General features: G+C 35.7%; 3 protein-coding genes and 1 pseudogene across 8 annotated transcripts; 2 read left to right on the top strand and 2 right to left on the bottom strand.

Moving 5' to 3' along the window:
• Nucleotides 1-2,970: 2,970 nt before the first annotated feature.
• Nucleotides 2,971-5,787, top strand: LOC133860608 (ribulose-phosphate 3-epimerase, cytoplasmic isoform-like; annotated as a pseudogene).
• Nucleotides 5,788-10,527: 4,740 nt separating this feature from the next.
• LOC133861781 (protein LYK2) lies at nucleotides 10,528-12,945 on the top strand. The gene has a single exon (XM_062297586.1). The coding sequence runs from the start codon at nucleotides 10,720-10,722 to the stop codon at nucleotides 12,721-12,723; it is 2,004 nt and encodes a 667-aa protein (XP_062153570.1). The 5' UTR covers nucleotides 10,528-10,719; the 3' UTR covers nucleotides 12,724-12,945.
• Nucleotides 12,946-13,871: 926 nt separating this feature from the next.
• LOC133860973 (putative calcium-binding protein CML19) lies at nucleotides 13,872-14,634 on the bottom strand. The gene has a single exon (XM_062296658.1). The coding sequence runs from the start codon at nucleotides 14,542-14,544 to the stop codon at nucleotides 14,116-14,118; it is 429 nt and encodes a 142-aa protein (XP_062152642.1). The 5' UTR covers nucleotides 14,545-14,634; the 3' UTR covers nucleotides 13,872-14,115.
• Nucleotides 14,635-18,817: 4,183 nt separating this feature from the next.
• Nucleotides 18,818-21,357, bottom strand: LOC133860007 (UPF0481 protein At3g47200-like). 6 transcript variants are annotated; one of them, XM_062295625.1, is made up of 4 exons: nucleotides 21,282-21,357; nucleotides 21,073-21,145; nucleotides 20,473-20,538; nucleotides 18,818-20,251 (listed from the first exon to the last, which is right to left on the bottom strand). In XM_062295625.1, exon 4 carries the CDS (start codon nucleotides 20,207-20,209, stop codon nucleotides 18,929-18,931), a length of 1,281 nt encoding a protein of 426 aa, XP_062151609.1. In that variant the 5' UTR covers nucleotides 20,210-20,251; nucleotides 20,473-20,538; nucleotides 21,073-21,145; nucleotides 21,282-21,357; the 3' UTR covers nucleotides 18,818-18,928. The 6 variants fall into 6 exon arrangements, with proteins under 6 accessions (XP_062151609.1, XP_062151606.1, XP_062151607.1 ...); XM_062295622.1 differs by having other exon boundaries at nucleotides 21,263-21,353; XM_062295623.1 differs by lacking the exon at nucleotides 21,282-21,357 and having other exon boundaries at nucleotides 18,818-20,255; nucleotides 21,073-21,226.
• Between the last annotated feature and the right edge of the window lie 428 nt (nucleotides 21,358-21,785).

Below are 21,785 nucleotides of genomic sequence, written 5' to 3'. Positions count from 1 at the left end.
GGGTTTGGTATCTGTCTCCCTTTCTCTTTCTTTTCGATCTTTATTTTCCTTTTTAGTAGTTGTAGACTCGGCCAAATGAGGTAATTTTTTTTTTTTTTTTTTTAGACAGCCAAATGAGGCAGTTTGGTTAGGGGCGGAACTAGAATTTTAGATCCGACTCAGCCACTACAATTTTGGCAAAAAAATGCGGTTTGGCTACCCGACAACTACCCATGCACCGTGCAAGTCATCGTGTATCTCTTTCTCATATGTATTGTCACTTTTAGGCCCCATATTACATTACAGCATTACGTGCAATATTTTAGGTATTGCACACGATCTCGATTCTAAGGTGTTGCACGTGATGGACAAGAATCCACTACAATTAAAACTCTCTGAATTTCACATAAATTCAAACGACTTAAGAGCATCAGATTGTGGAGCTCACTTGTCTGAGTAAACCTAGGATGTTAAGCCCACCTGTCTCATACAAAGGCCCCGTTTGAAATTAATTTTTTCCTCCCCTTCTCTTATTTTCACTTCTCTAAAAAATCATCAACTTCAAAACATTCTTAATTTTTTATTTTTTTAAACTTTTCCATATATATTATTTTAAACTTATATCACATCAATTATATTTTTCAAACAGGGTCGAAGAGTCTAGTAATCAATCCCTATTTTCTAAATTGTTCAATTTTTTTTATAAAATTCACATCAAATTATTATTATTATTTTAAAAAATATGTTAAAATGCATGTCAGCTTTTTACCTTACTAAGGGGGAAAAAAAATGGTACGGTATTTAAATTAAACTACCTAACACTGTAACCCAGGCCAGAGTGAAGCGATTGGCAGAAAATGAAAGGGCGGTTTGCATGTCATAATCCCTTTGAAACAAGAAGGTTCTGACTTTTCTTAGAAAATCTTAGTGTTAATCTTATCCAACCATCCCCCCAAAAAACAAATGTGGCCCAATTTGGTTTTGAAAATTTCCTACTGATAATGACTACAATACATTCTCAATAATTCACCAAAATGAAAAGTTACCTTTTTGCCATCAAGTCTTCCTGGTTCTAATCCGCAAATTCTTTCCTTCCATAGACGGGTATAGAAAATTATTTCAATACAGTTTATTAAACTGACACTATTTTTGAAATGTTTTTAAAATATGTGATTCACATGTGAATTTTAATAAACTAAATGTTCTTACTGTCCACAATAATTATGAATAATATAAAATAAAAAAGAGAGAGCAAGACACCATAACATATTCTTAATGCCTACGTTCACAGGAGTGCGACTATATTCTATAATGAATTAGGGTTACAACATAATGTATTTATAACAAAACCCTATTGTATATGAAAAACTCAAAAAATACCATGTACCGTACTTCGCCAACTGACCACTATACTGGTACTTTCGTATTACTCTCTATGTCCAAGAGAATATAAAGCCACTTGTTCAAACAATAAATTAAAAGAAAATTATCTAATTAATTTTTTTTTTTTTTTTTTTTTTTTTAAAAATAGAATTAAAACTTTATCCTAGTAGGTTGGTTTTCATTTTGTTTTTGATTATGTGTGAAAAACCAAGGCCCCTGTGAAATCCATGAACCAGATAAAGTACAGCGAAAACAAAATAAAATGTTGTGCATAACACATGCATGGGCTGGGGGCATTGCCCGTGAAAGTAAAGAAGAGTGAGGTGGAAGATGTGAGGCCACTTACCGTCTACTGGTCTGCTAGTGCTTAAGGCCAAAATATAAAAAGTAAATAAATCATTAACGATTCTCACCCAAAGAATAAATGTTGCGTCTTCTAGCTTTACATGGTGTAGGCCACAAGCACACCTACCACTCGCCCATGTCACTTTCTCATAAATTAAGCCTCATTCATTTTTGTTTTAAAAAATAAAAAATTATATATAGTATTACTAAAAGAAAAATAATAAAATAAAATGTCATTTTTAGTGTTATTATATATATATATTTTTGTAAGCATTTGGAAACGCAATTAGTCAATCAATGATATCTTGGAATAAGAAAATTTTCATATGGGACGAGCCGTCCACGTGGCTTTGCTCCCCTCTTATGGTTTCCCATGACCCTTAAAGATTTGTATTATTTATTCTCAACAGTTTCATATAATTTTTTAATGAATAATTTTAGATTTGTCTGTAAGAACTTTAGAAGCCTAAATTAACAGATTGCTTGGCCCGTTGTTCCCTAAAAATGGGCCGGGCCTTTTAGAGAGAGAGAGAGCCTTAATCCGATAAGAAAAATGCTAACCTAATCATAGGTGTATTTTACGTGCCAACATTGATGTGGTAGCGTAGTATAGTACTTTCGCATTAGCATAGTGGTACATGTCATTGCCATATCAACTTACAAAATAAATGTACACCCTCTTAAGGTGGGGTGAGAGACTGGGGAGGGTGGCAGACCACTTTAATCAAATTTTTAAAATTGGTCGCACCAACATCGAAGCCATTAAAAAAGTTACAAGCTCGCATCCGCCATATCTCTTCGATACAATTTTTATTTGTTGAAATGACACTGTCACGACAAACAACACATAAGGAAAAGTGTATAACAATAACAAGCACGTACAAGTAGATCATTATTCATCACATATTCACATAATCTTGATATTGTTCAGTGCTCATGGTGCTAATCCTATAACTATAACATTTCAAACTTGGAGATGAAATATTAACCTATAATTGTACATGTACACACATAAAGTTAGTAAATGGGATTTGATTATTGTCCCAGTATGTGGGACCTACCCTCATGTGAGGGATTATTGTACAGTTATTGTATTAGTGTTGTAAATCTAATATTTTTCTTTATTTATTGCTGTAACTGGAGAACACGTCATCATTGAAATACCTGATTATTTTTATTTATTAATTTTTTATAGATAAAATACCTGATTATTGGTAAAGCAAAATTCGGTAAACAAGCACACGGACCGTTCAAAAGGTCAAAAATCATCTGCCGTCGAAAACGACGCCGCTTTTTGTTTCTAATCAAGTGCCACCAACCCTGCAATCGCAATCTCAATCTCCAAGTCTCCGTTACAGTCCGAGGTAGCCGAAGAACAATCGTCGGATCCGAAACCGAGAAATGGGTGTGTCGGCGAAAATAGCACCGTCTATGCTCTCATCGGACTTCGCCAATCTGGCCTCCGAGGCTCAACGCATGCTCCACTGTGGCGCTGATTGGCTCCACATGGACATCATGGTATACAATTCGATTAATATAAGCACATCAATTCTAACGATATGATTATAGTTCAACAAAAATTTCAACACTAACTGATATCTATTTCGGTTCATTTGCAGGATGGGTATTTTTCACTGCCCTTTTTCGAATTGGTTTCAAGTTTTGGGGTTTCGAATTTCTCTTCTTTTCTCTGCTGAATTTTTGTTCAAATGTTTACTTAATTGTGTGTGTCTATGTCTTACATTATGGTACAATGATTGAGAAGTGTTTGATTGTCTTGAACTTTTATTAACAGAGGCATGAACTTTTGTATTTTAAGTAAGTTTGTTTGTGGCATTTTACGTGTAAAGTAATTGTACCTAATTGGTTCCTAATATTATCGTAGATTTAGTACTTGTAAATTCTTTCTTTGTTGTTGTTGTTAATCAATTACTTATGTTAGGATGTTAGTTAAACGAATCAATTTATCATTTTCTATCGGTTTAAGTTTTTGGAATAAATGGTGATTTAATTAGAGATATAGTCTTAGGATCGACCTTGACTGAATAATCTACCTCGCTTGTTGAGAAGAGTGGTAGGATATTAGTGAAATGATTAAATTTATCATTTTCTAGTAGTTTAAGCTTTTGAGATAATCAGTGATTTAACAAAACTTTCTTACCCGAAAGAAAAAAACATGGACTGTTTGTGCACAATGCTCTTAATGGTATTTGTGATTGTCTCATTGTAAGCAATGGTTACATAATAACCTTTCCAATGCAATCGTCTCATTTTGGCATTTGTGACTGTGAATGATGTGCGGGCTATGTTTTATATAGTAGACAGAATGTGGGTTCTCTATATCTTGGGATCTAGAGGGTATTATATCCTGAAGAATAGGGAGGATTGTTAGATGGGATGCCTCTGTGAAAAATGTAACATGAGGTGGGATCACAGGTCAAGATATTCGAATGTTCCTTTGGAAAAATTATGAAAGTAAGCCTTTTTTTTTTTGGGTTATAAATTGCCAATAAACAGTACAAAATTTAGGTAGGCACTTGACCTTGTTCAACAGCGAAGGAGCTGTCTCGCCTGAATTCAGAATTATTAGTGTGTAACTTGGATGGTTCTCAAGTCCATATTATGCTCATTAGTGGCCTTTGTTGCTAATAATGATTGGATACTTGCGGATAAGACACAAGAAATGTCTTGTATCATCTATAAATGCATGTTATCTAGTGATTTCCCATTGGTAACTGGTGAATTGCTTAACATTATTGTTTTCCCCTCTTCTGCAGGCATTTTGTGCCAAATCTAACTATTGGTGCTCCTGTCATTCAGAGTTTGAGAAAGCACACAACGTAACACCTTTTTTGCCTTCACTTCAAATTTTTGAACATAAATTTTCTTTAGTGCAAGTTTACCACTATAGCTAAATGAAGTTTTGATTTTCATCTCTTACAGGGCCTATCTTGATTGCCACCTCATGGTCACAAATCCTCTTGATTATGTTGAACCTTTGGGAAAAGCTGGCGCTTCTGGTTTTACATTTCATGTTGAGGTATCCAAAGGTGAGTTGTGATGTCTGACATGTTGTTTTTGCTCTATTTAGTATTACTTATCTTATTCTTTGATTACTTTTTTTCTGTTTTGACAAAGGAGTCTCATGGTACTTCTTGCAGAAAATTGGCAAGAACTAGTCCAACAAATTAAGTCGAAGGGCATGAGGCCTGGGGTGGCATTAAAGCCTGGGACGCCCATTGAAGAAGTTTATCCTCTGGTATGTCTTCCTCTGATTCTCATGTTCTCAGATTGTTCAGCTAGGTTTTGTATGTGTAGAATAAACTAAATCATGGTGATATTCAATCTTACCGAAATGGCTTAAGGATTCTGGTATCCTGTGTATAATTGAGTATTAGTAAATACTTTTTTGGAGACTTCTAAATTGATAAGATGATAGTTTTTCCCTTAATTCACAGATTGAAGGCGAAAACCCTGTGGAAATGGTCCTTGTAATGACTGTCGAACCTGGATTTGGTGGACAAAAGTTCATTCCAGAGACGATGGAGAAGGTTTTGATAGAGTTTTAGCTCTTCTTGTGACTGGCATTTCTCGTTCTTTCCCATGACTAATTCTCTAGTTTTCTTTGTCCAGGTCCGTGTGCTGAGAAAGAAATACCCAGCACTTGATATAGAGGTAAGTCAATCTCTTGTTTGTTACCTTCTGCTGGCAAGTCATTATAATTGACCGTCTTCTGGGATTTACTGGAGATTTCTTTTTTCAAATACTGTCTCATGGTTACTTATCATTAAAAAAAAAAAAAAAAAACTGTCTCATGGTTATTTGCATATTTTGCTGTCTACTTGTTCAGCATAGCTAATAGAATTCTGTTATAATGACGATTTTTAAGTGACAACTAATTAAAAAGCATGCTTTATTTTGCAGGTTGATGGCGGTTTAGGGCCTTCAACCATTGACGTAGCAGCTTCATCTGGAGCAAACTGTATTGTCGCAGGAAGTTCAGTGTTTGGAGCTTCTGAGCCAGCTCAAGTAATATCCCTTATGAGGAAGACTGTAGACGAAGCCCAGTAAAACAGTTGACATGGTACAGGCAAAATACATGATGATTGGATTGTTTTCGACATATTTACAGTATGTACATCACTACTCTGTTTGACAAGTTAATATTTTGAGAAATTAATAAAATGTTTTGATTTGTTGATGTATTTATACCATCACCTGGGTTTTGTACTTTCTGAAGTGTAATAAGGTCTTCAGAAGAGTTATTCGAGTTCTGAGGCAATACTTGCAAAGATTTTGGAAATAACTTTATATGATACAATACCATTTGTTTTCATTTTCAGCTTTTGTCTTCAGTCCCTAACCAATAGTACCAGAACTCAGTTTCTCTGGCATATGATTGAGTTAGCTTCAGCTCAAATAAATTCGACTCAATAGCAAGCCATTTTCCCTCTCCATCATTTCCTGCTTATGTCTTGATGAAATGGATAATTAATTGACAATAGTAGTGGATGAAAAGGGAAAAAGATACAGGAATCCCAATTATTTTGAATCGGTATGCATTTTAAACCTCATTTCTACAGACAACATGTATTACATTTGTTTGTGAACATGTTGGATGATATATGTGCTTGGGGAGAGGAGATTTTGGTTACATGGAACCACTTCACTGAGTCGTATCCCTGCAATTGACTGTTCAAATTGCATACAATTTGGGCAGCTCTACAGAGGACAGATGTGGGGCCTACTTGCCCTGCACCCCGAGCTATTGAGGACAGGTGAGCCCCGCACCTGGCTTCTCTGTGGGGCTGCCATTGTTGCATGTTGCAGGAGAACACCCCCCCCCTTTTTTTTTTCACTTCTTGTCCTTAGTTGAATAGTTGAACTTCGCCCTAATATGGGCCCCAGCCGGGATATCCTTGTTTTAGTGTAATATGTAGGATTATTCATTGCCCTAGCCGGAATATCCCTTGTTATAGTGTAATATGTAGGATTATTCATCGTTATTAGATAATCTATGTCACCTTCATGTATAAATTAGGGATATTTAAATGATGAATTAATAGGTTTGTCTTCCCCTCTTTAGGCTCTTTTAGATTAGCTTTTGCAAAAGCCAAATGCAACATGAGCTATTCAGGGTTTTAGATTAGCTTTTGTAAAAGTGATCGTTTATGACGACTTTGATTCGACTACAAAATTTTTCATTCAGGAATTAAAAGTCAATATTAAAAATTGTCTAAAAGGAATTTATTGAATTACTAAAAAAATAAAAACTAAAATGCAATTACAATAGTTTAGTGGAATCAATTGTAATTAAATAATAACTTTTGATAAGTCATAAAATGACAAGTATCACCAGCCTATTTGAAGCTGCACGGCAAAGGAATCAAAGATTACCAAGTCAAAGTTTAATTTAAGAAAGTCATGAGAAGGAGCAAGGAGGGGTCCGGGATAGCATTTGGTCTACCATTGAACTTTGAATTTGTTCAAATTCTTTCTGTGGATTTTTTTTTGCCAGGTCAACCAAAGATAAGTCAAGGATGGGTTGGCCCTGGACTCCCTAGTTTTGTGAAACCATATAAGATCTAGGATTTGGATCTCATGTAATTCTCTGTTATTCTTTGCCGAAGCACGGCAACCCTTTTCACATGTCTCTACCCAAAGAGGAGGGGCAGATTAAGAGGAGGGATCCTTAATTACAGGGAATCCTTGTCCTAAGGTCTATAGCAATGGTTGAGATTATGATGAATTGATGCACAGAAACATGGTATTTTTCACACGATAAAAATCTCTAGCAAGTTTGCTGTTTTAATTGGTAGCAATTCGAATAGTAAGTGTGAGAGAACCGCTATATAGGGGCGAAACTATGATTTTTTTCATGAGATCCGAACCTACGTTATAAATAGATACATAGATACAAAGAGTAGTAGAGTAGAAAGCTAAATCATCTAGCCATTTAGGAGGTGAAAAGGTCATCAGTAACAAGGCCGTGATATAGAAAATAATATTTTTATAAGAGTAATTTTTTTTTTTTTTTAAAAAATAAAATAAAATTGGGGTTGCCAAAGACCCCCCAAACTGCTAAGGTAAGTTAGCCCCTATTCCTATGAAGCTTAGCTGTCTGAATAAGTCTCGGGTATATGTGTCCTATAAAAATTTCTCACATTTGCTGTTCAAATTGTTAGCAATTTAAACAATGTATAAATTACGTTTCATTTTTTTTTTTTGGCATATGCGATCCAGGAAAGTTGTTTTGGAAACGTTTCTGATGCACTAGAGTTGATGTGTGGCACATGCATGAGTCACGACAGTCTACTGTCTATATATAACTTTTTTAAATGGATGGATATTGATTCTTGAACAGATCGATTGTTCCTGCCTGATCTGTCCAAACCGGCCACTCTCTTTAATTTCTTCCCTATTGGATACATATCAGATTTCCCCCAGAAAATAATATGGGTCTACACTTTCTTGGCGCAAATTATTGCATATATGGCCTTCATCGAGTTGATGGATATATATATATATATATCTATCTAGATGCTTTCAAACCCACGAGATGGGCCACATGGCACACTATTTCCAGTTTTCTATGCTCATCCTTCGGTCACCTTTGCTATTATATATGTCTCAAGACTTTTGGTGCATCCTCGGCATCACAAACTATTCCTGTCTTCGCAAAGGCATGCACCAAAGCCCGAAAATTGTTCATGCATGTAAATTAGGAAAGAATCAGATAGCTAGGTGGTCGGCATGTGTTATCACGTGCATGTAGTCCAAGATGAGAGAGAGAGAGAGAGAGAGAGAGAGAGAGAGAGAGAGAGAGAGAGAGATCCACAAGGGCAAAAACACCGTTGATGCAAGATAGAGGAGGGGGGAAATGAATGCTAACCTTTTTGGCGATTACTTTTTTACCCTGGATTTTATTGAACCCACCTCGTTCGTTGACAATTATCTTCTACTTTCGGTTCATTGGTACTTGGATCCTACTGCTGGTTTCGTTTACAGAAAAAAAAAAAAAATTGGGATTTTACTTTTGGTCATGGGATGCTATAGTCATTCTTTCTCCTCTTGAGATCTCTTTAAAAATCTTGCATAAAAGAAAAATCATTTTAGTAAATTCTTTCTTGAACAGAGAATTTTTGGTACTTGTGCTAATCCTCCAATCTTTTGGCCTGACAAGATTTATGACCCTTAACGTGGGACTGGAATCCCCTACAATTGAGAATTGTTGTTGTTATTCATGCCTTATTTTCTTTGGACAGGAGTGTGGGAGGGGAGGCTTCCTGTTCAAGCAAGGGACCCTTTTCACAGCTTTCTGTTATTACTCTACCCTTCCTTTTTGGATAAAAAATAACAGGGTATCCGAATCCCCAACTTGGTGTTTTGCATAAAACAAGTCATTGCTCCTCTTCTATTTTAGTATTTATGTGAGGTTAAAAAAAAAAAAACAAAACAAGGGCCTTGGCCATGAGATGTGTGAGCTTTGCCTCTCTTGCTTGTTAAATTAGTGTTTTTGCTAAAAATGAACTTGGAACTATTCCTTTCAAGAACAGATCTCAAGGATTTTTTCTAATTGGAAGAACTCAAGGTAAGGGTATCCCATGCTTTCTTTGGTCACCTTTCTTACACACAGTTTACTGGTTTCACGTGTTTAATTAACCCATATATAATTGGTTTATAATTGTTGCAATTTAGTTATATTAATCCTAGTTCTAAGATATATATGATAGAAAGATGATCAAGGTGATCCCTTAGATGAATGACATGTGGAGTGTGTGATGTGGGGGGGGGACAATTGACTGTATTGGTACGGCTTAATGGTGCTTGTCAACTTTGGATATTCATGGCCATTTTGACCCATCAGTCCGTGGCCTCTCTTTTATGCCTCAGCTTTACCATGCATTGGCGTCTCTTCAACTGTTTTGGATATTATCCTTCTTTTTGCACTTCCTACATTTTCCCAAATCAACATCATTTCTAACCACACTGCTTCACAAATCATGCATGCTTTCTAGCTTTAAGCCTTTTAGGCAGACTGGCTGCTCTTCCTGGCTCCTGCTATCTGAAATATCCCAAACGAGGTACCTTCTTTCTAAAGGCACAATGAGGAACTAAATCTAAAGGTTCAATTATATGCGAGGGTGAGAAGTTTCATTGAGGTGGGTTCTTACTTTATGCAATTATAGCTAGCCACATCTCGGAATTGGCATTCATGAGTATTTTTATAATTTATTCATTCAATATGGGCAGTTCATTTGCTCAATGTGAGACTAATTTTTTGGAGTGTCACAATCTCTCTTATTCAAATTCTTAACATCTTTATCAGGGCTCATATTGTGCAGTGCCTTAATGACACATGGTGTTACTGATACTGTTTGTCATGAACCAAGGAAATTGCTCGTCATATATGTGCTATTACTTCAAAAAGACAAGTCATGTTACAATTGAAGCCCAATAAAATCTCTTAGAAAGCTCAGTCTCACCTAATAAAGAACCAATATAAGACTTAGCACTCATAAAACATTTTTATAATCTATCTCTACTCAATGTAGGGCTAATTTTCTGGGGTTTCAAATGTAATTCGTACATGTACGTATGATTGTACTTGTGCAACTTTGAGATGTTGAGATGGTATAAATCAGGCATCAGGGGGTCTTCTGTCTTCTGTCTAAGCACGTGTAGGGATGGAGTAGCCAATACACATGTTGATGCATGTAAAAACAGGGTTTAAACCCAATGAGTCCCCCAAGGAAATTAAGAGTGGTGACAATGATTACTGGCAAAAAGAAACTTGGGATAGATAGCCAATCCTCGATATGAAATTAAGCCCAAGAATTAGAGCAAAAATATAGGATAATTTTGTCAACCCCGAGAATCCTGTTCATGCACAGTTTTGAGAAACTCTCTTATTTTTAACACCGTTTCTGTATTGATCCAAAATATTCACATTCTCGGAGTGAGAAAACTCTTTATTTTTAATCGGGCTTTCTATGTAGAAGCGAGTATTAAATGGCCATGGCTCTAATCAATGAGCTCCAATTGAGAGCTTTGGTCTCATTCATTTGCCTGTTTGTCTCTGTACTTGGACAGAACCTGCTAAGTTGTGATACTAAATCTCCTGATGCTTCTGGTTTCCAGTGCAATGGAAGCTCATCACAAGATCAGTGCGGGACATTTGCAATTCTGCGTGCCAATTCCTACTACTCGTCTCTTTTCAACCTGAGCTTTTACTTGGGCATCGACCGTTTTGCGTTTGCAGAAGCAAATGGGTTTTCTGTAGAGACAGAATACCTTCCAAAAGGCCAGCCTTTCTTGATACCAATTGATTGCAAATGCAAAGGTGGTTTCTCACGGGCTGAGTTAACAAAAACTACCATAAAGGGAGAGAGCTTTTATGGCATTGCTGAATCGCTGGAGGGCTTGACAACCTGCAAAGCCATCCAAGAGAAGAACCCGGGAGTCTCACCATGGGGGCTTGGTGATAAAGTTAAGCTACTGATCCCACTCAGATGTGCCTGTCCTTCATCTGCAACACGTCCAAAAACTAGATTTTTGCTGTCTTATCCGGTAAGTGAAGGCGATACAATTTCTAACTTGGCCATTAAGTTTAATGCTACCCCAGAAGCTATAATTCTTGCAAATAACAAATCATTACATAACTTTAGACCAGAAGGCATACTACCTCTTACCTCTCTTCTTATTCCAATCAATGGTGAGCCCAATTTACGTTTTCCAGCAACCAGTATCCCTGTAATTAGACCTCACAAGAAGAAGTCCAAAATGTGGAGTACTGGTTTATATATTGCAGTTAGCATTGTTGCAGCTGGAGTGAGCATTGCTATTGCAGCAGCCTTTGTGGTGATCCTGCTGAAGAAGAAGAAACAAAATCCCAGCAAGGGAATAGATGTGGAGTTACAACAGCTTAGTCTCAGTGTGAGAACAACAAGTGACAAGAAAGTCTCATTTGAGGGATCTCAGGATCCTCTCGATGGTCAAATCATGGATGCTACACCCCGTAAGATGCTGGTTGAGACGTATACTGTTGAGGAGCTAAGAAGAGCAACGGAAGACTTCAATTCAAGTAATCAAATTGAGGGACCTGTCTATCACGGTCGTCTCAATGGGAAGAACCTGGTTATAAAGCGCATGCAGCCAGAAACAGTCTCAAAGATTGAGCTTGGGCTTTTCCATGCTGCAATTCACAATCACCCCAACATACTTAGGCTTCTAGGGACATGTTTGACAGAGAATCCTGATTCATTTTTGGTGTTTGAGTATGCCGAAAATGGGTCCTTGAAAGATTGGCTTCATGGTGGGTTGGCCATGAAGAACCAATTCATTGCCTCCTGCTTTTGTTTCTTGACATGGGGTCAACGGCTGAGGATCTGTCTCGATGTAGCCATGGCCTTACACTACATGCACCACGTGATGAACCCGAGCTATGTTCATAGAAATGTGAAGAGTCGGAACATCTTCTTAGATGAAGATTTCAATGCAAAAATCGGGAACTTTGGCATGGCAAGATGCATTGAAGATGATACAGAGGATCCACAATTTTATTCAACCAAACCTGCCTCATGGAGTTGGGGATATTTGGCTCCTGAATATGTTCACCAAGGTGTTGTTTCCCCAAGCATTGATATTTTCGCGTATGGAGTGGTTTTGCTGGAGGTTTTATCAGGTCAAACGCCAATAACCAAGCCAAATGAGAAGGGAGAAGGGAGTGTTTGGCTTTCTGAGAAAATCAAGTCCATATTGCAGTCAGAAGATGCAGATGAGCTAAGGGAATGGATGGACAGATCATTGGCCGAGAACTATTCCTTTGATGCGGCTGTCACATTGGCCAATCTTGCAAGAGCTTGTGTAGAGGAAGACCCTTCATTGAGACCAAGCGCCGGAGAGGCTGTTGAGAAATTATCAAGATTGGTGCAAGAATTACCAGAAGCAGAGGATATGTTAATGTGTGAAAGCTCTTCCAAACCTTTAGTGAAGGCATCAACAAACAGTCTGTGAATAGTCAACTGGATTCCAAACAAATTAAAACCAGTTTTTGTTCTACTTCCAGTGTTGTTTAAATGATTTTAATCTAAGGCCTCTTGATATGGTCGGTGGGATCCTGTAATTATGCTATTAAAGAAACACAACCTGAAACAAAAAGGTGTAGGTTTCTACTCTGTATTCTCTGTATCTAAATAACAAAATGCTTTTATCTTAAACTGAATTCCTCACATAGTTGAAGAAAAGCTACAAATTAAGATCATTCAACCAACCAATTTGTTTAACATTTTCTTAATATGAAAATGGTAGACTTACTATCATTTTACAACCCTCCCCTTACTTTTTGTCATTGGAATATTTAATTGAAACAGAAGGTGAATTGGTAAAGACAAGGTTCGAATTATTTAACTGAAATGTGAGGTGAATTGACGGAGACTCTGATATTTTGTTAAATCACTACTTATTCCAAAAGTTTAAGTTAGTAGAAAATGATTGATTTAATCATTTAATTAATATTCTAATGGGCTCCAACCCCCCCTTAATAAATAAGGTCCAAAACACGAAATATTTAATTAAAAATGGGGGTGAATTGTGGAGTCAGGGTTCGAACTTATGACTTCTGATAAATCACCACTTATCCCAATATTAAATCATCATTGGGGGTAGTTGCGACCCTCTGCGTAGTTGTTTGGGGTGGCTCCGACCAGTAGGAGGAGGGTGCAAATTTTTTCTCTGATGCTGCGATGCCACATTGAGTAGTAAAGGGGAGGGCTGTAAAATGCTAGCAAGTCTGGCATTACTCTTTTTTATGCTGCCATGCTTGTTCGAAGCAAGCGTTGTGTTGGTTATTGCAATAAAAAAGATTAGCCTTTAAAAATCCTCCAAACAGAAAAATTCCATCTCCGCCTGAAACTTCCGCATGTAGAAGCTCAATTAGAATCAAATTAGAGCTCCACCGGGGCCCAGCTTCATATAATATATGAAACTGGCCGGACTAAGAGCCGAAGAGGAGAGCCTAATTTTTCTTTGAATGGCTGCTTAATTGTCATGGTCGTGAGAAACTATCTCGTCAACATACGCATAAACTGCTTGTCATGGCTGCTTGTCATGGCGCAGGGTTTTTTCGTTCCCACAAGAACAAAGGATATATATAAAGAAGCATCTTCTATGAGAAAAGTTTTCCTTCAAAGTTATAAGAATTTCGTACAATCCAGTCTATTAAATTTACAAGTGTTCAAAATAAATGTAATTTTTAAATACATATCCAACCATATTGCGAATACTCTATGGAAGCTCAGGGTTTTGGAGGGGAGGCCAATATGGCCGCTCTCACAAAAAGGGCCGGTAAAGAAACTACCAAAAGAAAACTAAAACATATTCAATGAATAAAAAAGTGCAAGGAAGGCATCACAACATCATGGTCCTAAACTCATCAAAGTTGAGGACCCCATCACCATTGAGATCAAATTGAGCAATCATGGTTGTACACTCATCAATACTCTTGGACTCACCCAATCTGCTAAGCATCCTCCTAAGACTCTTGGGTGTTATAGACCCACAACCATCCATCTCATACATCTTAAACGCCTCCCTCAAGTCATTCACCTTCTCTTCCTCTTCCCCTCCTTCCACAAGCCTTAAGAAGTCCTCCAACCCCAGCAAGCCATCGCCATTCGAGTCGTGCAATTCCACCACTGCCTCTGCCTCTGCTAGCGAAAGCTCCCCGCCGCTTATTGCCCCGACACATTGTTGCAGCTCAGAGGGTGATATGTTACCGTCTCCGTTGTTGTCAAAGTGCTCGAACACACGCTCATATAATTGAGTGCGTTTATCCATGCTCGATCTAATGGAAGCTTTGTGTATAACAAAAACTGTATTAAGGAGCTAGCTAGCTGAAACCGAACCTGTTTCCTCGTGAGGCAGGCCTGCTTATATATATATACTTATGTTGCCGCGTGTCGTGAGTTGACCATCTAACTTCTTAGACAGGTATTCTATTTCTATATTTAGAAGTTTCTGGGTGATACCCGCTTGGTCTTCCCAAACCTTGACATCTACCTTGTCAACAATGGGAGGAATTAATTTACTTTATCCAAAAAAAAAAATTATATATGGAAGGAATTAAATATTCTTCCTTATCTATTGACTATTGCGAACGATCGATCTCCTTTCCTTTTACTTTACTTTCTTTTCAAAAATAAGGGACCTATTTTTTGTCTTTTGGTTTCCCGTGGCCGTACGTAAAAGAAAAGAAAATAGTGTTTTCTGACGTCCGTCTACGCGCAACTGGTTTCTCTCTTTTCTTCTGTTTAGGCTAAAACGTACGTAACCAAATATATCGTGGGGCTTTGACGTACCCCACGCCAAATGGGAAAGCCGAAAGTGTCTTGCGTGCGAAAGGAATCAACGAAGAAAAAGCTAAAAAGGTCTTCAAATTATGGAGAACCGACTTCAACGACGTTCTAGAGGACGATATATAATTAAACCGTCAAAACTACCTCAACCAGAAGAAATACGGGGAAAAAAGGGATCGATCGGGCAAAAGAACGTACAGCTTCTTTCATCTGGGTCCACTTGTCCCCGCAGTGGGTGGATGGACGGACGGCAACTCGATCGAGACTTATTAATCAGCTGATGAACTTTAATTTATAAAGAATTAAGAATTTAATTTTCTTATTATTATTTATTTAAATTGCTAGTATTAATCCGAGCAGATGATTTGTGATCAGAGTAACTCAATCAACTGCGTATAAATGTCCACATTTTATGGACATATATATTTGTAATTCAAAGCGAGAACAGTCATGGTAACAATGCATGTGAAACCAAGGCATAATTGTTCGTCTATTTTGTTGGCAAATATTAAATAAGGTTATTACAATGTTTGTTCACGATTTTGTCTTTTTGGCCTTGTTTGGCAAGTGACTTATCATGCTAGAATAGTGGGTTGTTATTTTTTGAAATTAGTAAAAAGTGGTAGATGTGATATAAAGTAAAACGTTTTGTATTTTAGTGAATTCTTTATTTGAATAATAATTAAAAAAATTATTAATATAATATAAAAAATAAAAAAAAAAAAAAATATTTTGATGTTGATTATTATTGAAAAATGTGAAAAAGTGAAAAAAAGAGATAGAGAATTAGCTGCCCACTACTGTGGCATGGCATGTTCATTGCCAAACATAGCCTTTGTTTTTAGTTCTCAAGTCAAAAATAATTAATAAACGATTCAAAACACAAAAAAATATTTCACTAAGTATTATATCTGTATACTTTTTCAATCATTAATTCAAGAAATTTATCGATATTTTTTTCAAACCGCCGCTATAAAAAAGCACTGCTATTTTTTTTTTGTCATGTTAGTCTAGTCAAACTATTATTGTTTTTTTTTTTTTTTTTTTTTTTTTGGAACTAATTTCATACTTTATTGAATTATTGTTTTCTATATTCTTAACAATTATTGTCTAAAATTAACTAAGAATTTTAAAATAACAGATTTAGTTTTTTGAATCAAATTGAGAATAGATTTTTCTTTTAATTTAATTAATTAATTAATTTATTTTTATTTATAGAAAAAGCTCGTGAAGCTTTGGGAATTAATTACCATTCCGTTGGTCCAAAAAGGAAAATTAAAAAGTCAACTATATTAATAACATTATAAAGCTAGGATGAATATTGACCAGCAGTTGAAAGCATCAACGGTTGAAAGAGCTTTCTCTTTCGGATCGATCCTTCCCTTCTAATAATTTTTTTTTTTAGTTGATCCCAAACATAAGCCATCTGAAATAGATATGCTTTTAATAAATCGAAATACTTGTGTCATTTGCTATCCATTAGAATTCCAAAACAACCATTCTTCCTCAGCAGTATTATTATATAAAATAAATACTAAAAAAATAAATTATAATTCTCTATTTTAACAACAACTTTTTCTATTCCTAAATTTGTACGGGAGTTGGTTTCGACACAGGTTTTGAACAAGGGATTTGATTTTATTTCACATATCTAATGTCAATGTGTATGGGATAAATTTTTAAGAATCGAAAGTGCAACAACTCACTCCAAACAATATAATATTGTCTGTTTTTGGGTCATTCATTCTAATACTATTTTCACAAAAGTACGTTTAACTGTGAAGTTCTGATAGACTAATGACCATCAAAACTTTAAAATGCGTTGTGTCTAAAAGGATGCAAATATATATATATAAGCGCATTCACATTCTTATACCCAATCGATGTGGAACGTCACATGATATTTACAATTTTACCTAGTTTTATTATACTTTTTTACTTTGGTAAAAGCAGGAGTGTCCACGAGCCAGGTGGCATACGCCCAAAAACTTTTTAAGCCTCAGACCAGAGTCTTCGGCCCCTAGGGCTTGGCTAGATTGATTTGTTTCAGCCCAATCAAATTTTAGATGGGCTCAAGCATGCTAGTTGATGGCCTCACGTTAAATTTTAGATGGGTCATGTTAGATAAGGTTTTTAGCAATTTTGTTATGACAATCGTATTCGGCAGGGGCGGCTTAATAAAATTTATGGCTAAGGCAAAAATTTAAAAAGGAATCTTTTTAATTTTAAAATATTAATATAACAAAAAAAAAAAAAAAAAAGAAGGAAAAGCTTATCTTAATAAAGAATAGATTTAAAAGTCACATACTTTTTTAAAATAAAAGAGAGATAAAAGTTCTACATATAACATTATTCAGATTCCCAAAGTAATATTTGCCCGAGCATGTGTATGAGTGTGACACTAAGGTCTCATTTGATTCCCATAATAGACCCTTAAAATTGAATGATTATTCATATAAAATAGTAATTACTTTGTTTGATATGAGTCTATTCATTGAAATAATTATTTCTATTGGAATAACTATTTTCTTACGAAGAAAAATAAGTGTTCCTTAAAAAAAAAAGAAAAAAAAAAGAAAAAAAAAAAGAAAAAAAAGGGAATAACTACATTTTTCAGAAAAAATCAGTCATTATTTTACATTTTTTCTCATTTTTTTTTTAAAAAAAAAAAAGAAGAAGAAAAAACCCAAAACCCATGTGGATTTTTCAGATACCTCAAGTTCTACACTGTAGTCGAGGTTTAGAACCAAAATGAGCAACTCTTATTTGATTAAAAAAAGGAATAAAAAAAGAAAAAAGAAAAAAGAGAGGATAACTCTTGCTGAAAATGAAATCGCTTTCTAGAACAAATATATCAATGAGAAGTTCACTGATCATCTTATCCCTTTGATCTTATCCTTCACTAATGTAACAAATGTCATTGTTTACATAATGCAGCACCCAAAGCAAAAAAGGCAAATTCCCATATATAATATTTTATTCCTTAATTCGTTGATTTAGACTAAAAACCAATAAATACTAAATAGTAGAATTGAAGTAGGATCAGGATTTGCAGGATTCCTGAAAATGTGGAAGGCGGGAGTAGTTTAATTCTAATAAAAGTCTCTCATAATTGCTTATTCAAATTACAGAAGATCTTCAATTATCGAAAATCTCGATCAGTTCATTGAAGTGGGCCTAACCGGTGAGTACTTTCTTCTAATCATGTCATCTTAAACACATTGGACAGCAAGAAGAATTTTCTTTTTAACTCTTTTTAAGCTTTCAGAGCATAAAGTTACATTCATAACAGACTATCCAACATTCCATTCTTGTGTGTGAATTTTCATGTGTAACATGAGTCTTTGGAGCCTGAAATTGACTTCAATTAAGGCTAGTTTGTTTAATTTGGGTCTAAAATATTTTTAGCTGAAATTATTTTTTAGAAAAACTGAGAATATATATATTTTTATAGAAAAAGCTCATGAAGCTAATATGTTTTTAAGAAATCGAAATAATTGTGTAATTTGGTATCCATCTGAATTACAAAACAACCATTTTTTTCCTCCGCTTCATGAGGCGTGGTCTCCAACCGATTAAACTACTTCTTGGGGACACAAAACAACCATTCATCCTTAATTAGTATGCGTATTTCAATATATATGCCACTTATATTGCCATATTGAAAGACATGTTTTCTTGGATTATCAAGAATTTCCTAATTTATGTACACAATCCACAATCGCACTAATTTGTCACAACATTAAAATCAAGACTCCAAAGCAAACAGCATTCGTTTCTTTTCATAATTGGCATTGAAGAAGGACATTTATTGGAGGGACCAATTATACAATTAACAAGTTTCATGAGGCTGTAAATTGTAAATACTAACTTTTCATGCTATACCAAGTTTGTACGGAGGTGAGGATCAAAAGAATAACAGCGGCGAATGTGGAAAGACCAGCCCATGGAGTGTTGAAATAGTTGCGCACAAGCATTCCGCGCCATCTTGGCCATATCTTTTCACAATATTCATTCACTTGCATGCAAAGATTTCCGTGATAGTACTTGTTCACGACACAAGTTCTGTGGTAAAGCTTGTTGAAGAATCGGGCCGCATCCTCTGTATTCAACCAATTACAAATGATGCCATTTTCACAGAGTATCTCTACGTCCTTAGCAGTGTCAATGAGATTATCCAGGAGCATGGCATAGGAAGTGATCCTATCGTCACTGTTGGGGTAACATAGCTCATAGCTGATGAGATTCCTAAAAACTGTTTCTGTGGTCTCATGAATTCTTATTGGAGGAATTGCGAGGACACCCTTTTCAAATTTTATATCCAACATATTTTTGGACCTACTCTTTCGAAGTTTGATTCCAGCCTCTACGAGATGTGTAGCAGAAGGTATGAGTTCCCATCCTGATTGCGGTATCTTTTCTTCGTCTACTTCAATCGATGAAACCATCCCTTTTTTGACCAGGTCAGGAATATGTTTGATGTCTCGAAGATAATCATGAGATCTAGCAGGCTGCCTGAATGCGTAAATATCACAAAAGAATGCAATGGCAAGTTCAATTAGGGTCATATCGCTTACAGGGGCCGTGAACATGCTGAACAAATGCTCAAGCACCATCCAAGGTAGTTGGTTTTCTAGCAATATCAAGTCATGGCCTAGAACTTGAAGCATACTAGACATGCTAAAAATAGGGTCATTTTCTTCTCTAAGCTGCTTGGAAGCATTCCTGCAGAATAGCTCAATCATAAAGCAACCATCAATTACCAAAATTTTCACGAATTCTTCTCGGCTATATTCGATCGGTCCAGCATAATATTCCCGAGCCTCTCTCTCCAAAGCATTGATGGTATTGATGAAATCTTTCAGCAGCGTATTTGGAAAGCGTGATCGAGAGATAAGGCCTAATAAATACTTAGCTTTAATTGTTTCGGTAGGTTTCAAGTTTGGACAGCCATGGTGGAAAGGCCCAATTGAAAATGCATCAGGGATATAAAATTTTTCATTATGCCTGTAGAGTGCGATGGGAGTTTTGAAGATGCAACGCTTTGATGACATGAACAAATCTTGGGACATCATATGTTCTATTGAAGATGCCAAGCGTTCGACATCAACTATATCGGTATCTGTATCTCCACTGTTTACAGCCATATTTGGGTCATGTTCTCTGTTCTTTTTTGACCTCTTAAAGTTGTTTCTTCGGGAATGACCAAAGCAAACAAAAAAAAAAAAAAAAAAAAAAAGGAAAAGCTTTAGGCACAATTCTCTAGCTTCAAAAGTATTAACTGATAAGAATATGAGAGTAACATTTGCCCAAACAAGAGTGTGAGTATGACACTAACAAAAAGAAGGTTTTCTAAGCCCATAATATGATGAGTAAGAAGAACGTAGATATTGGTAATTATTTTCCTTACTTTTGAAAGCAAAAATTGCTTTGATTTTATTTTCCTATAGTGAAGTTCCAGCCTACTTGAAGGATCCTGCAAGAAAAGTTCATATAAACCCATCAAAGGAAAGGGAGGGGGGTGAATTAAAGTCGTACAATTAATACAGATTCTGTTATTTTCTATAGAATCAAAGTGTAGCAGAAAGACGACATCTAAGATTGTTTGTGAAACACAGAAGAACAAGCTTAATGCATGCTCACACATCAAAGAAGATAAAAAAAAAATTAGATTCAGTAGTTTTAAACAGGTGGAGAATATGCTTGATGTCTTGCATAGGAGATGTGGATGAAAAGATGTGTCGTGAATATAAGATTTTTCATTATGCCTGGAGAGTATCTGTATGAAAGGAGTTTTGAAGATGTGACACTCGGGCGACATGAATAAATCATGGGATATCATGTCTTCTATTCGAAGGAGCCAAGCTTTCAACAATATTAATTTACTCCATTCCTACCCATATTTTGTTTTCTTTTTTGCCTCTTAAAATTCTTTCTTCAAGAGTGATCAAAAGAAAAAGAAAGAATGAAACAAAAAAACAAAATAGAAGAGATTTATATATATCCTTACAAACAATTCTCTTCAAAACTACTCACAGGCTCCACCCCTCTCAAAGTTTCTGTTCTAGCCCGCCTTCATCATCCTGCAAGAAAAGTTCAAACGCACAAAAAGGAAATTGAAACGAAATTAAAATCGAGTTTTAGACGCCAAAATGAGCAACTCTTACTTGATTAATATATATATATATATATATATATACCTCTCAGTCTCTTACTGACCTAAACAAGTTATCAATGAGAAGTTCACTCATCTTATTCTTATCCCTTTCACATCCTTCACTCGGGAACAAATGCAACTGTTTCTTTACTTTATATATATATATATATATATATATATAAAATAAGCGGTGAAGGCCCCGCACAGTACCAATTCATTTGAATGCGTGAATGAACAGTAAATTTTTGTTGAACCCCCGTGAAATTACTATTTTACCCTTCAACTTCCTTCATTGGACTAAAACAGGCAGGGGTATTTTGTCTTTCAACATTTTGTCTTTTTTTAAATTTACTATTTTACCCCTGATATCCTTCTGTTTGTAAAGGAATCTTCTGGGCATTTTTGTCTTTTTAATTGAAATTACTTTTTTACCCTCTAAATTTGTAAAGAGTGTAGTTTTCTTGAAGGGATGTTTTGGTCTTTTCCTTCATGTATTTGTTTTACCTTTTTGCTCCTCTAAATCCTTTTGACTTAAAAAAAAATAAGATGGGGCTTTTGGTCTATTT

This window comes from Alnus glutinosa, chromosome 2, assembly GCF_958979055.1.
Source record: "Alnus glutinosa chromosome 2, dhAlnGlut1.1, whole genome shotgun sequence".
Taxonomy (NCBI): Eukaryota; Viridiplantae; Streptophyta; class Magnoliopsida; order Fagales; family Betulaceae; genus Alnus; species Alnus glutinosa.
The sequence above is the reverse complement of the archived record's forward strand: the minus strand, read 5'-3'. Positions and strand labels throughout refer to the sequence as shown.

Excerpts from the sequence above, each read along its gene's own strand:
- LOC133861781 (XM_062297586.1), top strand. The coding sequence starts at position 10,720 with ATGGCCATGGCTCTAATCAATGAGCTCCAATTGAGAGCTTTGGTCTCA.
- LOC133860973 (XM_062296658.1), bottom strand. The coding sequence starts at position 14,544 with ATGGATAAACGCACTCAATTATATGAGCGTGTGTTCGAGCACTTTGAC.
- LOC133860007 (XM_062295625.1), bottom strand. The coding sequence starts at position 20,209 with ATGGCTGTAAACAGTGGAGATACAGATACCGATATAGTTGATGTCGAA.